Source organism: Diadema setosum, chromosome 6 (assembly GCF_964275005.1).
Source record: "Diadema setosum chromosome 6, eeDiaSeto1, whole genome shotgun sequence".
In the NCBI taxonomy this organism is placed as follows: Eukaryota; Metazoa; Echinodermata; class Echinoidea; order Diadematoida; family Diadematidae; genus Diadema; species Diadema setosum.
The window spans coordinates 27,728,355-27,747,003 of NC_092690.1; the positions used below are offsets into that span (position 1 = coordinate 27,728,355).

The 18,649-nt window shown below is 36.8% G+C and overlaps 1 protein-coding gene across 1 annotated transcript in view; it reads left to right on the forward strand.

Moving 5' to 3' along the window:
• Positions 1 to 18,649, forward strand: part of LOC140230060 (nephrin-like) — a 71,902-nt gene that overhangs the window by 36,605 nt on the left and 16,648 nt on the right. Inside the window, exon 12 of the mRNA XM_072310267.1 lies at positions 17,343 to 17,486. Within this exon, the coding sequence (XP_072166368.1) occupies positions 17,343 to 17,486 (144 nt within the window). The remainder of the gene's footprint in view (positions 1 to 17,342; positions 17,487 to 18,649) is intronic.

An 18,649-nucleotide genomic window follows, 5' to 3' on the forward strand; every position in this document is an offset into this window, starting at 1 on the left:
CTGACATGGTCAATTATAAGCGTCTACTAGCTGTGATATACCTTGTTTGTGTCTGTCGGTGGGCATTATGAACAAGTAGCCTATTGCCTCTTGCTTGGCCTCTCTCTCTCTCTCTCTCTCTCTCTTCTCTCTCTCTCTCTCTCAACAAGTCATGAATTCACTTTACCCATCATGCCTAATCGAACTACGACATGATTGAGGTAACCGCGCCTTTTTATTCTCATAGTCAAAATCAAACTAATTCTTTACATAATTAAAAAAAAAAAATCTTCATATAATTTCTCAAAATACTCAAAAGATGGCCTCAGTCAAAACTTTCTACAAAGATTGCATACGCCAATCTTTACGGCCTAAACAAGTTTTTTAGAGAGCTATTAGTTCACCCTGTGACGATGACTTCGATTGCGTTTTGAACTTGTACCGAACTACTTTCAACACAACTATTACCTTTATAGTTCGATTGATGAACTAGTCTTTTGAATTGATAACCGACATTCGTAATCGTAAGCATACAGTAACAAAATACTGTCAATAACAGTTGGAAAATGCAAATGCTATAATAATAGCGCGAAATACACGAGTAACGATCATCTTCATACATTCTAATTCCCAAGTGATGTCGCTTCGAAAATGACACATGGTTTGACTACTGCTTCAAGCAAAGAAAAGTAAAAGGAATGGGATATACTTCTAATGATAATATCACGCCGTACAAGGCATTCCACTGTATTTGGTAATGTCAGTTACGTTTTTGTGCGCTTTACGTACGGAAAATAAAAGGCAGATTGATGCTATTAAATGCTAACACAACGCATTCAAATGATTTTTTGAAATAGACCGTGTACAATGTAATGTTTTAGTATTCGGTTTGAAACTTTAAATTTGCGAGTCCTTTATAAAGTCATATGGGTTATTACATTATCAATTCAAGCAAAAATTACAGTACTTTAAGGATTCGGAATTTCCTCAGAAGATTAACAATGCTATCTTTGGCAATAGTTTGCAACAGAGACAATCCGCTTCAATAGATATACAATGTAATTCTGTTTTCATAAATAGAAAGGAAAACGTAAATAAGTCAACTTTATAACTTCAATGAGCTTTCTCACCAACTGAACTTGATTTGATCTGCCGTGCATGATATCGCTGTGTGTTCTATTAATTATATGATATTGTTTAATTTGATATTGTTTAATTGGCACACGTGGTTTTTTTTTTATGCAGAATATTTCAGGTAAGTATAATTCATTGAAGCTAATAATGTTTGTACATATGACGTGTTCGTTGTTTTGTATTTTCATTTTTATAATATATCACGTGTCCATTATCTGATTATGACTACGAAAATATGACAACTGTTTAAATGCGGAGTATGTACTGGAACACTAATGTCTCCCACCAGTATAGACAAACTAATTTCTAGTCGTCTATCCCCGCTTGAAATGGAAATGAAATTACACACCAAAAAAAAAAAAAAGAAGAAGAAAGGAAACGAAGTTCAATTTTCAGTAGATTTCAACTGTTTTGTTTAGTGCCTGATACATATAATGGGCAAAATTCTTTAGCGCATAAGCAATCACACAACTTTTGGGAATAAATGTATGTCTTAATGATTGTATCTTATGGAAGAAAACTCGTCTCCTTGCCTGAATTTTAGCTTCTTCTTTTTCAAGCTTGCGGGAAAGAAATAGTTGAACATCAATCGCAATCATAAAGAGAAGCCACATCCTTAAAAACAAACACAGGAGTACTGAGACGCACTACGAAATGCTTCCTTTTGTTGGGGGGGGGGTATTGATTATTCTGAAGGTTCATAGATCACACAATTCATATGGTTCGCTATTAGCTTAGGTTCGTTAAGAAAAAAAAATAAACAGATAAATGCGTTCCTTTTCCGGTGGTTCCTTTACCCGAAAGTAATCAAGCAATCACTTATTTCAGTATAAGATTTGTGAATACAAAACGATACGACGACGGCCTTTAAAGCATTAATTCCGAATATAATTGTAAATATGACTATCGGTCTATACTCAACTTCTCAAATGCAGAAAGATTGCAACTGTAAATGTGGTGTTCTGTAAAAAAAAAAATAATAATAATAATAAACAAAAATAAAAATAGGTTTAAGCTCCAAGTTAATGGTTCTTTATATGCTATGGTATCATAAAAGTGACCGAGAATAAGAAGCACTATAATTTCAAATTAATATGATACAATCATAATTATAAAAAAAAACAACATGAAGCTGTTAGGCCTATACATCAACATTTGCTTCTGATACGTATAGTATAAATTATGTGCAGCTTTGGCAAGCGCGATAAAAGCGATAGATAATGTGGACGCAACGCCTATAAGGGAAATGTGCCTAATATGGCGGGAATTCAGAATGTTACGGCTGTATACAGCTGCAGCAGAGCAGGCACGAAAGCAGTCGTTGATGCTCTGCAACATTACACCATGTGCATTATTAGAGGGTTTTTAGTACACGCAAAGAACACGATCTGAAAAGACGACTATCGTTAATTAACTTCATTAACTATCTCTATTGATGCTGTCTTTTGTATCCCCGCCTACAATGGGTTCTCAGGTTCTATTCACTCTAGTAGTCCATGGGCCAGGCCAGATATTGGTACCATCTGAGGTGGCAATACCTCTTTGGTGTCATTTTGTTTGTCGGGCATAGATATGCCTATCAAGCTATGATAGCATTTCCAAATGAGTAGCTTAGTCATAGTAAATTAATTTTAGACCAATTTGGTCTCGTTGTTATATCCCTCTACTTCTGAATCGAGACCAACCGCTATACAAAGAAGAGTACTGTCTTCTGTATGTTCACAGGTGTTCTGTTGTAAACGCGGTGCGCTTAGTCTTTATTCAAGGCAGCGAAGGGAATATCCAAGGGTTATGATATCCACGGCGCTTAGTCTAATATTCAAGACGGCGAAGGGAATATCCAAAGCTTATAAAACAGTGTATATCCCTTTATCTAAAAACAACAACAACAACAAAGCAATTATTTATCATTTTCCGCTGAAAACGCTACGGTGAAAACGCTAATACCATGCCAATGTCGCTTTATTTCCATTCAAACAATGAAATATTATGCAAAAACAATGTACCGGTACACTACAATACATTATAATTGATAATGTTGTAAATGAACAGAGTGATTTTTGTTTATAATTGATGTATTTGTTGAGAGGGTGGTATAAAAACAGTATAGATAATCCCTTTTATTAGGAACTTTAGATATGATAACGGTACATTGTTCTAGATAAAGACTAAGCGCATAATTGCACCGCGTGACAGCTGTGGACATCATAACCCTTTGGATATTCTCTTCGCTGCCTTGAATAAAGACTAAGCGCATCGCGTTTACAACAGAACACCTGTGGACATACAGAAGGCAGTGCTCTTCTTCGTATAGCGGTTAGTTTCGATTCAGAAGTATAGGGATATAAAAACGAAACCAAATTGGTTAAAAATTCATTTATTATGACTAAGCTACTCATTTGGAAATGCTATCATAGCTTGATAAGCGTATCTATGTCCGACAAACAAAATGACACCAAAAAGGTTTTGCCACCTCGAGTGATACCAACAACCCATTTTTCGGGTCTTGGCCCATGGACTATAGGTACTTGCTAAACGTATGTCCTTTAGTTTCCACTGACAACAATATGGGAGGAGAATGGAAGCGATCAAGGCCCTCGCTAAAAGACGCTTGTTGTAATACGCATTGCGTGCCTTTCTTTCTTTCTTTCTTTCTTTCTACTGTTTCCTATTGTTTGAGAGTTACAAACTTGCGGCAACTAAGTCACCGCAGCCGACACACAACGCTTACCGACTCATTCATGCGGCGGCAGCGGCACGGACACAAACGCACTTCAGTTCACATTCGGGCTGCCGTATTGGTTAGAATAGTGAATGATAGACCTGTCCTGCGATTGGGTCATTTGCCATCTTACACATCCAAGCTATGCCGTATACGGTAGTGCGTGCGATTGAGCGTAAACGCCGTCGCTAAGCAGGACTGTTGTATTGTTTCGTCTATAGTGAAAGAAACAGGTTGTTAGCTTGAACATAGCCCGAACTTTAAGAGCGATTTTCTCCGTTATTTAGAAAATGGACTGACATCATAAGCGTAGATAATATTCGTTTCTATGATCCATAGGGATGTCCAAATGAGTTGTATTACATATCAGTGTAAAGCTTAGTGTCTGTAGAATTCACATATAGGCATAACTACGATCTCATTTTTTGCGACTTTTGACTCAATCCGACGGAGCGCATCACGTGTGTGGCGCTCCGACAAAATGAGTCATAAGTCGCACGGCGAGTTTTCCCGTAATGAGCCGCAAATGAAGGGGAAGCAGTGCTCGGGTCGAATTTTTTTTTTATGCGGATTTTGATTCCTTTATGTTTTATCTGTTTGTACAGAAAATTTCAGCGTGTAAAAATGAGTACAAGTGTCCCAAATCACAGTTTTTCTGAGACAATTTTTTCGGTTACATTTTTTTCGAACGCTCGCCTTTGCGTTGCGTTTCGCACCTATTGTTCTTGCCCGATTGAGACTCCACCTCCGTTTCTAGGGTGTATGCTAATGAGGCATTGCTCTTGACCCCATTGAAGACAAAACAAAGCATGGTGCGCGCGGCGGTCAAGCGGTGAGGGCTTTAGAATTACGCTATAATAGTGAGCTGACCAAGGCTATCGATTGCATGACCAGCGAGTTTCGTTTGATACATGCCCTCCATTTCATGAAGTGGTGATTGATGTGACGCACAAATCGCGCTGAAAAAAATAATTCCAACGAACGATCACGCAGAATTTATAATACTTTATCTATGAGCTAATACAATGATCATAATAATCGAACTTGAAACCTCTGTATGCGAGTGTGTACTTTTACAACGGTTATTAATTGGCCTCATTAATGAATTCATTCAAATAATCATAACTTTCTTTCCCTGGTATGTGCCTTGCTGTTTAAAGTTCATCTCTGGAGATATAGTAGGGCCTATAAGTTGTCAATTACATGTATTCTCGTTTTTATTAAGTCGACAATTCGTGTGATAATTCGCCAAATTTATGTAATGCATACTATTGTTTCCCTGGTTAATAAAACTTATTGCCCTATTTCTTATGATGGTTTGGGCCGCGACGGCATGGAGAGAAATCGGAAGATAAACATTATTGATGCCCAAATACAATGTAGGTCGTGTTCCCTTTTGAGGATATTCTGACTCTTGTCATCTGTGTATTTTTTTAGAGGTAGGACCTATCTGAGAAAGGGACAGAAAGCTGTGTCGCTACTCAAAAGTGTGCTTCTTCATTTTGTTTTGTTTTTTAATCAGAATGTTTGTAATGATAGCTGTTTGTCGTGTATTGCGTGTAGCTGACATGTGAGAGGTCAAGTCTGCAAAGAATTTGGCTAACAGCTTTGCGAAGTAGCAGCGCTAATTGCCCATTGAATTGCGTATTCTGAGGAATTTCAAATGAAAGAACTCGGACGACACTGTTCACGCCTTGTATCCGAGTAAACCCCGCATCAACGAGGCCTTAAACAATGAAAGGTAAACTTCCTGCTATCAAGGGGTGGATAAAGACGCAACCAGTATTCTTTCTTCGCCATTGATAGCAGAATCAGTGACTGAATGGAGCAACAGGGTTGGAGGATCAGCATTATGTCTGCTAATTTGTAAAAGAATTTTTCAGTCCCCTTTTGTCTTCAGAACCACAGTCAGGGACGCTAAGTTACTCTATCTCCTACAAGCTGTCGTTACTATCTTAAAACGTGAATTTTATGAAAGGTTAAAAGTGATCGCGGAATCAGTTCTTCTGCGTGACACATGCAGGCTTTTATAACAGCATACGCAAGCTTAAATCGTTTACCTGTATAGAAAGGGCGGGGATACACACTTATCGCAATTATCCGGATTTGAGAGTAATACACTCTACTACTTTTCTTCATCTTTCCCTCAACAAAGACCATGGTAATTCAAAACAAACAAACAAACTAACTAACTAACAAACAAGCAGTTGCATTATATCAGAACGTACACAAATTTTTGTGTTTCATGTATGTATAGGTCATCTCTTGATGTATAGTACGCATTTGTTGTCGTTTTTACAGTGTTTCCTAATAAATGCCTTTAGCGAAAACCCAACACAACTTTTATCAAGGAGGAAAGGGAACTTACATTTAAATATAACATAGTTTACAGAAATCAGACATGTAAATAAGGCAATCATATACATCCGCACGGCCGATTATAATCTCTTACTTTGATTATCAAACATGATCGCCGGCATTTACGTGCTTTTTTCTAATTTTTTGAACTTTGCCTCATTTTCTCTTTTTTTTTAAACAACTGCTCGAAACATTTAAAAATCGTAACACAGTCTGCTAACCCACAACATGATATTCCATTTGATTCGTCACTTATTGTTGGTCGGGTGACGCCAAATGTTGGAATCTCGAGCGATGATACACGGCATTTTGTTTGTTGGTTTTCGTCTCATCGCTCAAAAGAATTTTGACTACGATTACAGAGGTATCATCTACAAGACGTAACTGATAGTTTACAGTAGTGATCATCAATTCAGTAAGGATTAGTCAAGTCATGAATTCACTTTACCCATCATGTCTTTTCGAACTACGACATTGTTTGGGTAACCGCGCCTTTTTGTTCTCATAGTTCAAACTAATTCTTGACATAATCAAAACAAATAATTTTCTTTATATAATTTCTCAAAATACTCGAAAGATGGCCTCAGTCAAAACTTTCTACAAAGATTGCATACGGCAATCTTTACTAGCTTCAACAAGTTTTCTAGAGCTATCAGTTCCCCCTATGACGATGATTTCGATTTTGAATTTGCATCGAACTACTTTCAAAACAGCTATTACCTTTATATTTCGATTAATAAACCAGTCTTTTGAATTCATAACCAACATTCGTAATCGTAACCATACAGTAACATAATACTGCATGTCAATAAAAGTTGGAAAATGTAAATGCTATGTCAATAGCGCAAAATAAATGAGTACCGATTATCTTCATACATTCTAATTCCTAAATGATGTCGCTACGAAAATGATGCATGGTTTGACGACTGCTTCTAGCAAATAAAAGTAAAAAGGAATGGGATATACTTCTAATGATAGTACCACGCCGTACAATGCATTTCACTGTATTTGGTAACGTTTGGTTACGTTTCTGCGCGCTTTACGTACGGAAAATAAAAGGCAGATTGATGCTATTAACATGCTTACACACAACGCATTCAAAATGTTTTTTGAAATACACCGTGTGCAATATAATATTTTAGTATACGTTTTGAAACTTTGAATTTGCGAGTCCTTTATAAAGTTATAAGCAGGGTTATTACATTATCAAGCAGAAATTTAAGTATTTAGGGATTAGGATTTGCGCAGACGACTAACAGTGCTATATATAGCGATCGTTCGCAACAGAGACAATCCTCTTCATTAGATATACAATGTAATTCTGTCTTCATGAATTGAAAGAGAAACGAAAAGAAGTCAACTTTTTAACTTCATGTAGCTTTCTCACCAATTGAACTTGATTTGATCCGCCATGCATGATATTGCTGTGTGTTCTATTAATTCTATTAAATTATCTAATCGGCGTGCTTGTTTTTTATGCAGAATATCACAAGTAAGTTTAATTCATTGAAGTTCATAATATTTGTACATATGGCGTGTTCGTAGTTTCGTATTTTCATTTTTATAATATATCATTTGTCCATTATCTGATTCTGACCACGAAAATATGGTGACTGTTTAAATGCGGAGCATGTACTGGAAAAATGTAATGTCTCCTGTCAGTATAGACAAACAAATTTCTAGTCTATCCCCGCTTTAAATGGAAATGAAAAAAAAAAAAACAAGTTCGACTTTCAGTAGATTTCAACCGTTTTGTATAGTGCCTGATTCATGTAATGGACACAATTCTTTAGCACATAAGCAATCACACAACTTTCGGGAATAGATGTATGTCTTAATGATTGTATCTCATGGAAGAAAACTCGTCTCCTTGCCTGAATTTTAGCTTCTTCCTGTTCAAGCTTGCGTGAAAGAAATAGTTGAACATCAATCGCAATCATTAAGAGAGGCACATCCTTAAAAATAAGCACAGGAGTACTGTTTTCTGTATGTTCCGTAGAGCTGTAAAATGCAGCTCTATGGTATGTTCACAGGTATTCTGTTGTAAACGCGGTGCGCTTAGTCTTTATTCTAGACGGCGAAGGGAATATCCAAAGCTTATGATACAGTGTATATCCTTTTATCTTAAAACAACAACAACAACAACAACAACCAAAAAAAAAAAAAAAGATTCCTCTTGAATTTTACCGTATTTTGCAATTATCTATCATTTTCCGGCAAAAACGCTAGTGTGAAAACGCTAACACCACGCCGATGTCGCTTTATTTTCATCCAACAAAAAAGGATAATGCAAAAACAATGGACCGGTACACTACAATACATTATAATGAATAATATTGTAAATAAACAGAGTGATTTTTGTTTAAAATTGATTTATTTGTTTAGAGGGTAGTATAAAAATAGTATAGATAATCCCTTATATGAGGAACTTTAGATATGATAACGGTACATTGGTCCAGATGAAGACTATATAAGCGCACCGCGTGACAGCTGTGGACATCATAACCCTTTGGATATTCCCTTCGCTGCCTTGAATAAAGACTAAGCGCATCGCGTTTACAACAGAACACCTGTGGACGTACGGATGACAGTGCTCTTCTTTTTATAGCGGTTAGTTTCGATTCAGAAGTATAGGGATATAAAAACGAGACCAAATTGGTTTAAAAAAAAAAAAATTATGACTAAGCTACTCATTTGGAAATGCTATCATAGCTTGATAAGCATATCTCTGCCCGACAAACAAACTGACACCAAAAAGGTTTTGCCACCTCAGGTGGTACCAACAACCCATTTTTCGGGTCTTGGCCCATGGACTATAAATTGAAGTGTGTTCATGCTACATTTGAAGGGATAGCATATAGCGAAGGGAAAACAAACCTGAATGGCCATCTTCAGGAAGCTATTTTTTGTTGGCGATTATGAATTACTTAACTATGAAATTGAAATAAAAACATACAGAAAAACGACTGCAAAATCTTTGCATAATGTGCCATTATTTATAATCAAGTTTCCATTACTTTTCTTTTATGATACATTTCCTTCGATTAGTGCTCCTTTATTCTTTCCCATTACATTTCATCACTTTCCTTTCCGGCTATCCACTTCATTCCCGCCTACAAACGTATACAGATATTTTGCCCGTATATACAATCTCAAAAGATATTGCCATAACATAGATAGGCAAACCTGACCGGATGTAACATTACATTTCGATTGCTAAAGTGTGATCGGATTACCATCCATCAAAAAGAATTTAGAAGACCATCATATTTCTCCCCCCCCCACCCTCTTTGATCTCTCTCCCTCTCTTTCCAGTTATCCAATTCTTTGATTGAATAATATCATTAGTGAAGATCACTTCTCGATGATGCTTTGCCTGTATTATATATATATATATTTATATATATACATATATATATATATATATATATATATATATATATATATATACAACAATATCTAATATATGTACATTCATCAAACAACATTTAGAAGACCAGCCTATTTTTCTCCCTCTCTCTTTCTCTCCCTTTCAATCTTTCTTCTCATCGCTATAGATTCCAGTGTTTCGCCTGAAGACCGGAAGACCTCATAAATGTTCTATCAAATATACAAATTCCACAAAACAATAGTCTTTCCGGTTAGTGATGAGTTTTCATCATAATAATATTATAACAAATAACTTCTGTCTTATCACTATGTGAAATCTTATTTCATGTGATTCGTAATGAGCAATACTTCTTGGCAGTAGAGTTTTAAGTCAATTATAACATTGTACATACAATTGGCAGCATTTAACCCCTACTGTTGAATCACAAATGTGCTCGTTGATCTCTTTTATTAAATCCCATGGAAACCTTAAGTCATATCTGTAGGCAGACATAATGGATAATTCCAGAAAGCAAACTTCTTATACAAAAAAAAAAAAAAAAAAAGAGAAGAAACTTCTGTGTGGATGGCAGGTACCGCAATAGCATGGATTTTTTCAGATTTAGTTATCAAAAGTTGTCAAAGAAAGCAAGAAAGATGCAATGATTTATTTGAATATTGAAAATCCCATCAGGCTCTTGTCAACATTATGAAAGGGATAATTGCTGAAACAAAACCGAGAAACTAACTCAAATGAAAGATTGGTCTGCGAAACTCAACTTCGATGTTGCTTGAAGTTTTTTTTTTTTTTTTCTCTCATACCTATGAATGACAGTCTGATTATGTCATTTACAGGTCGTTCAAATAATCTACTTGGCCAACAAACCAAATAGAGGATATTCTGTATAACATTCATGCAACGCAAGAGCCGATGGTTATTGCCTTTATGGGGTCCTATATATTCATCATGGTGAAACACAGCCTAACATATGCGAATGTTTTACGCAAGAATACTTTGAATAGACCAGGTGGCCAGAGTATCAGGTTACATTGTACCTTATTGAATAGACAGGATGTTGATATAAAGACATTCCTGGACGCGCTCGTAGAAAAGTCGGGGATTATGAGCATAATAGAGAAGTTCAAAGGCCGATTACAGACGGTCTCCTTTTTTCTGCACCGGTCCATAGAATGCATTTGCCTTCGTAGAAAGCGCTCCAAATTTGTGAAGAGTGATTCAATTTTGTGAGAGATGGACCTGTGATAACCCATCGCTTCAATTGAACACTTTGTTTAGGAGCAAGGTATTTTGGGCAATAAAAGCATGAAATGTTCTTGTCTTATCTCATGTGTATCGATGAAATCAAATGTTTTCATGCTGCTATTGAAGTGGTTTATTCACTTATCGTGCCAGCGTAACATATATATATATATAAGGATATATATGCATTTAGGTAGGACTACATTTTTTCATTCCATTAGACTTCGCGCACTCATGCACATTGCAGCATTTTCATATTCATAAACGATTGCAGCAAATGCTCATTTCCTTTATACATTATGCTTATTGAATGAGATTAGTTCTTCATTTCTTTCTTGTCTTTTATCGGGGGATGACTGGTACTGTATAAACAATTAAACAAATATTGATTTACACTCATGACTTAAGAGAAGAACAATTCAGCAAAATTAGCCGTCTGTTATGAGAGATTGAAGAATGCCAGGAGAAATGTTGTTTATTTCAACAAAGATATTGCCTTTTCCTTATTTTCTCGAGTGATGTAATAATTTTAGGCCTTCAAGCCTGTGTGGCTTGTGCTTGTCATACTTCTATGATCATGTCGGCTTCTTCTACAGCTGCTGGAGTATACGCGATGGCCAGCCTTTTTTTGTTGTTGCTAAATTGAATTAACTTCTGCGTCGAATTCGGGAATGGTCACCTGCGACCCTGTTTGAAAAGACGCTCTCTCACATGGAGACGAATTTGAATTGTCTACGGGCATTCTAATTTGAATACGTTTTTTTGAAGTGATAGGATATAGTGAGAGGAAACTGAGATTGAATTATGAACATATTCATGGCGCTATCTTTTTTTTCTTTTATTTTGTCGACGAGTTTGAATTACATAACTGTAAAATTAGAAAACAAACGTACACACACACACACACACACAGAAAAAAAATGACTATGAAATCTTCGCATAATGTTAAACCATTTTGAACACTCGAATATGCCATTTTCTCTTCCTTTGTAATACATTTGCCTCGATTCGTGCTCCTTCATTTTTATCTCATTGCATCACATTACTTTCCTTTCCAGCTATCCACTATGTCTTCTTTATTCTCATCATCTTCAATTAGTCGTCTAGATTGAATATCCTCATCGATGGTGGCGATCACTTATCCAAGATACTTTGCCCGTATTATTATGTATAATCTAATAAGATATCACCGTAACACAGATTATAGGCAAACCTAGCCGTGTATAATATTTCATTTCGTTTGCAAAAGTGTGTTAAGATTACCATTCATCGAACAAAATTTAGAAGACCAGCCTATTTTATTTTTCTCTCTCTATCTCTCAATCTTTCTTCTTATCGCATAGACTCCGATGTTTCATAGGCAGACCGGAAGAGCTTATAAATGTTCCGTCAACTGACTTGAACATGTGTTTTATAAGATCATATAGTTGTAAGTGAATATATAATTATATATATATATATATATATATATATATATATATATATATATTCTCCACCCTTTCTCATGTCTCTCTCTCTCTCTCTCTCACACACACACGCACACACACACACACACACATAGACAAAACAATAATCTATCCCGTTTGCTGATGACTTTTATCATATATATCATATCACAGTACACTGTGTAAGATTTAATCTCACTTGATGTGTAGTGAACAATCTCATCCCGACATTACGGTGTATATAGGGTTGAAAGTGAATCGTGATTGCACATAAACTTTGCAACATTAAACCCGACAGGAAACCTACAAATGCGCTCGTTGATCTCCTTTATTGATCCCATGGAAACCTAAGAGATATAATTATGGTCGAAATCTGGAAGCAGTCATGATAGATAAATTCAAAAAGAAAACGTCTCTATACAAAAAAAAAAAAAAAAAAAATAGATAAATAAGTAAATAAATCGTGGATTTCACAGGTTTAGTCATCATTAGTCGTCAAAGATTGCGAGAAAGGTGCAATGATTTAATTGAATATTGAACATCCCATCAGGCTTTTGTCAACATTATAAAAATTGTTGAAACAAAACCGAGAAACCAACTCAAATGGAAGATTAGTTCGCGAAACTCAACTTCGATGTTGCTTGAAGTTGTTGTTTGTTTTTCTGTCATACTTATGAATGACAGCCTGCTTATAATATCGTTAAAAGAATCTATATACTTGACCAACGAACCAAATGGAGGATCCCTGTATAGCATTCATACAACGCAAGAGCCGATATTGCTACTACGGGGTCCTATATATTCATCATGGTGAAACACAGCCTAACATAATTACGCGCGTGTATTACGCAAGAATACTTTGAATAGACCAGGTGGCCAGAGTATCAGGTTACATTGTACCTCCATGAATAGTCAGAATGTTGATACAAAAACATCCCTGGACGCGCTCGTAGCCGCCATCTGAAAAGTCGGGGATTATGAGCATAATAGAGATGTTCAAAGGCCGATTACAGACAGCCAGTTTTTCTGCACCGGTCCATCGAATACATTATAATGAGGTGCTTCGTATGTATTATGTAACCTTTTTTACGGACCCCAATGATTTAATGGTTGTTGGGAATCGAATGTGCAAGTTCTCATGTGGTTGTTTCCAACATTTATCATAGCATTTATACTTCGACAATGACATACGCTGCAATAAAGCGAGAAACAAGACATATGGCAGAAATTTTTTGTTCTTTTCTATCTCTTTCTCTCATACGCTTAGCATTCACGGGAAATTGTATATAAAAATTACGATGTTTGATATTTTGATGCTTGCAGCATTTTCAAAGAAACCTTGGGATAACTAGACCGGTGGTGTAATGTAAAACATTTTCTTGAATAAAGAAACGATTCAATCAATATCTATATATATTTGTGTATATGTATATAATATATATATATATATATATATATATATATATATATATATATATATATATATATATATATATATTTCTTAATCTATGTATATGTATTTTGCCAAGATTACAAACCTATCGAGACGGAAACTGTTAATATACCGACCTATCCTGCAGCGACGATGTTTTTTTTTTTTTTTTTATCTCCTGCTTACGACAATGTGTAAGCTCTACATATATTTCAAAGCTTTCGGGGAATATCAGAAAGGACAAAGAATGTGTGTGTGTGTTGTTTTTTTTTTAAGAGAGGCAAAAATAGTAAAAATAATAATACACCATACTGATAATGTAACAATATGGAACATCTACAATGTACATTTATTATTACCTTTTGAGTGATCATCAACATCATCATCATCATCATCATCATCAACAAATGGTTCCCTTGATGTAATTATACAATAGCTTTTCTCTGTTGTTGTTAATTGTCATTATTACCATGATTATTTCTACACTGTTCAAGTTATCGAGTGATAAAGACACACATACAACCACACAATTTTTCTAATTTCTTTGCAAGGAGAGATACATGTACACACGGTGATGGTACTCCATATTCTTCGAAAGATTGCAAGTGATCTCTGCAATGTAGAAAATCGTCCATTTTTGGACAGGCATGAGTGTTTACATGTAATACGCAGTTGCACAGACTTGTAAGGGCTTTCATTGAACATTGTACAGTGTGTACATCGTATCGTCTTCTCGCGATCGCTTGCAGGCACACAGGCATGGGCACGGATCCACAGACATGGACACGCAGGCGCACACATAGTCATGAGCACACACTTACAAAGGGGATATTATTATTTACAATGCATGCACGCACGGCCTCCAATGGATTCGCACGCAGGATGCTAGTCCACTGCCTAGACTGCCTTCGTATACCGCCAATGAGGGCGTATGAGAGAGTGAAAAAAAGATAAGAGTCCCGTGTCGGGACTAGCAGGATGCTAGATTCGCACGGACTCGCACGGTAGCGTGCCAGCACCACGCACGGTACCGTGCCAACACCTCGCACGGTAGCGTGCCAGATGGTCCGCACTCGACGGTGGCACGCAGCCGCACGGAGGCGCACTGACTGGCACGCAGCCGCACGGAGGCGCACGAGGTCGCACGGGGTCGCACGGGGGCGTACAGAAGCGCACGCACCCGCACGAGGCCGTATGAAATGGCACGGAGCCGCACGCACCCGTGCGAAACCGCACGCAGCCGCACGAAGCAGCCCCGTGCGCAGTGCGTGCGGGAGTAACATAACTTAATGGTCTGACTGTACTTTGCCGGTTGTTCTTTAATTTGAACGTAAATTACTTTCTTTAGATATACTTGCTCAATAATAAGACATAATGTTCAAAATATATAACCGAAACAATACTGATTAGTAAATATTTTGATAAGATCGTGATCCTAATATAAAACACAGTGTGTGATTAAGACTAACCGAGTGCACATTAAACAATACAACACAACACTGACAGCAGCTTGCAGCTAGCTGCACTGATGCTGTGCAGCAGTCAGCAAAGGGCCCGGCTAGTCAGCATACAGTGGGAGTGTGTACTTGGAATAAAACAAAATGTTGTCGTGGGGAAAATTACTCGTGAGCCTAGCCCTCAAGAAAAATTTATCTGCAGATAATGAGTAAGTTATTCAAAACTATTTCAATATTGAAAGAATAAAGCTGATTGTTTGTCACACGAAGCGAAGTAAACACAGATGCATGTTTGTCACACGAAGCGAGGTAAACACAAATGCATACATTTGTGTTTACTTCGCTTTGTGTGATAAACGATCAGCTTTATTCTTTCATATTCTACCTCAATGATGAACATTATCCGTATTACATGTATTTCAATATTAACTTGTTGTGAAGTAAGTTTGTTAGGCCTAGACCCTTGTCAAAATTCCTCAGGCTCCGAATCCGAAAGTTTCGTCGAAAGGCAATAGGGTCCTAGATCTATTTGTGTTGTATCGGATAAACGTCAGGTTATGTAACATGTTACACCCTCCCTTAGATCTAACGTTAGGCCTAAGTCTAAGTCTTTTAGACTTGTCTAGACAGTAACGTTTGAGTCTTGCGTCTCTTTTCTAATGTTAGACTTAACGTTAATCAGAACTTTCAGGGTCCGTATTCCGAAAGTCTAAAGAAAGATCTAGTGTAGGACTTGAATAGGCCTACTCTAGGGCAGGCCTGTAGTAAGAAGTCTAAAACTTAACCACTTTTTAGAATCCTAAGTCTAGTAAAGTGTCAATGTTCAATTATCTACTAGATACCATACTGTCTTAAAATTACATAGGGCCTAGATCTAGTTGACAATAGATTAGGGTCCATGTGAAAAATAGGTACCCACGGTAAATGGACAAAATAGAGACAGTTAAGAATAAGTTGTATTTTAATTCTTATCGGATCTAGACAGTGTCTAGACCCTAGTGAGACTGGGTTGTGTAAAATGCATGCATGATCCCATGCTGCATGCTACATAACTTACAAGTAAAAAAAGTTAGGCCTACATTACACATTTACATGACGTTAAAACTTAAACTTAGGTTCAATCCAGAAGGAATAGGCCTAGAGAGCAGATGTCACTTCATTCTAGACCGGTTCTAGATGTATTTTTTTTTTTTTTCTAATCAAAGAGTCCTGGCTCGTGTAGGGCTTAAACCTTCTGCAGTTCTAACGTTAGGCTATTTTTTTTTTTCTAGCCTGAGGCGGTAGACTCGTGTAGCCTGCTACGTAGCCAGCCTAGAATAAACGATATAAAAACTACACCTAGTCTAGATCGATCTAGGTCCAGACATCCGATTTAGATTTATTTTGGTCTAGACAGAATGTAACCTAGACTGCACAGATCTAGATCTAGTATTCTAGATGCTAGTTAGCGGCTAGGCCATGTAGCATCACATTACAGCCCTGGCAAACTTCATATAGAGGTAAACACGTAACGTTTCTATAGGCCTACAGCAAGATCGGTCTGGGATATCGTAAGCAAAACGTTCCAAGAACGATCTGTTATTTAATAATCTTATGAAGCCTGCTCTGTAATCAGGGCATAAATGGGGGGGGGGGGGTGGAGGATGCATCCCCCAGGGCCAGAGAATACTTGAACAATGATGTATACATGCATACATAATTATGGCAGAAGATTAATCCTAGTCATTCCGCTGTAGATACTGCGTTTTTCCTTGGGGAAATTCGTACCATTGTAGATACTGCGTTTTTCCTTGGGGAAATCGGACAATTGCGTGGGGTTTCCCCAAAGTATCTACATTTTCATCAATAACTGAAAAACAAAACAAAAACATAAAATGATATTTTCCAGGAAAATTGGTAGCTAGATAGACTAAAATTCCACAATGAAGGAATTTTTCAAAAGAGTATATTTTCCAGGGGCTTTGGCAAAAGTATAAAATGGTGAATATCTCGGTTGTTTAGAAATGGAGCTGGATGTAGATACTGCGTTTTTCCTTGGGGGGGGGGGGCAGATCATAACAGCAGCTTTATTCTTGTATAGTATGCTTTTTAGAATGCCTGAAATTCTATGATCAGTTTCGTATGAGTCACATACTGCATCCTATTCATTCATTGGTTGGTCAATTTGCATTTTTCATATGCCCAGTTCCTCCGAGCCATGTGACAGTGACTGTAGAGCCAGACAAAGCCAAGGAGGGGGACAGAGTGACCATAACTTGCCAGACAGCCAGCAGCAATCCGGAGTACAGGATCTCCTGGTGGCGCAATGGCATTGCCATCGAAGGTAATCGTCTAATCTTCTCTCAAGTCTGCATTGCATTAAAATGGTATTTTAACGATATACAGTTGTAATCACTTTGTTAATTACCAAATGAAAATGTCAGACTCTTTTCTATGATAGTAAGAATCTTCATGGAATAATAGATATGTTACCAACATATCAAATTGTAGGAGAAGAAGAGAGAGAACAGATTACACTCCATGGCAGTCTTCACGACTTTTTGCTTTTTTACAGCATGAAATTGCATGCCTGTTATTACGGATTTTCAGTTAGCCTTTGTATAGGATATTTTATAAAGTCTATGGCAGCCTGGATTTTTTTTCTTTTGTACAATAATTTTTTTTGCTTTCCTCACTGTGAAAAGTATGCTTTCCATTGACTTGTTAGCAACATTTGCTATAAAAGGTAGTATTACTCCCCTTTTTGAAAGAGTTGAGTCAAGTGCTCTTCATTGTGCTAGGAAGGAGAAAAATGTATTGAATCACACAAATACACATGACACATGCATGTTTTACACAACATGCCATGCAAAATACAAAGACAGAGTAGGGCTAGGGACACAGAACAAAGGAAACAAAAGGGATAAGTTAGAAGTCATGGGTAAGGAGCCCAACAACTAAGGGGGGAGGGGGATTAACCCTATTCTAACTGGGCTATTTGAGACCAAGTTTTTACTGGAGGGGGGGGGGTCAATTTGACCCCCCCTTCAGATCTCGGCCGCCGATCGCGCAATCGCCGCAAAATTTTGCCTGAACATAGAGCCGGATGTCAACTACAAGATTACATGGTCATACAATAGAAAAATTTTGATTTCATATTTTTTAATAAATTAATTATGCAAATTAACGCATGAAATCATATTTTCACCTACAACTCCATCAAAAAGACTGAAGGATTATTAAATTTTTGTGTCAGAGTTCCTCAAGACACATCAAACAATTTTCTAGTAAAAAAATAGCGCAATCAAAATCATTTTCTTTTGTTTTTTATTGTTTTGTTAATTTCTTATGTATTTTATTGTTTTTTCGATCTTTTGTTTTCCATTGTTTTTTTGCCAAAATTTGTTGGAGGCACTTTTTCAAGCTTATCTACATTAGAATTGATTTATTTCAATGGTTAAAAGTTGAAATAATCTAATTTATATCAATTAAACAAAAAAACACAGTTTGCAT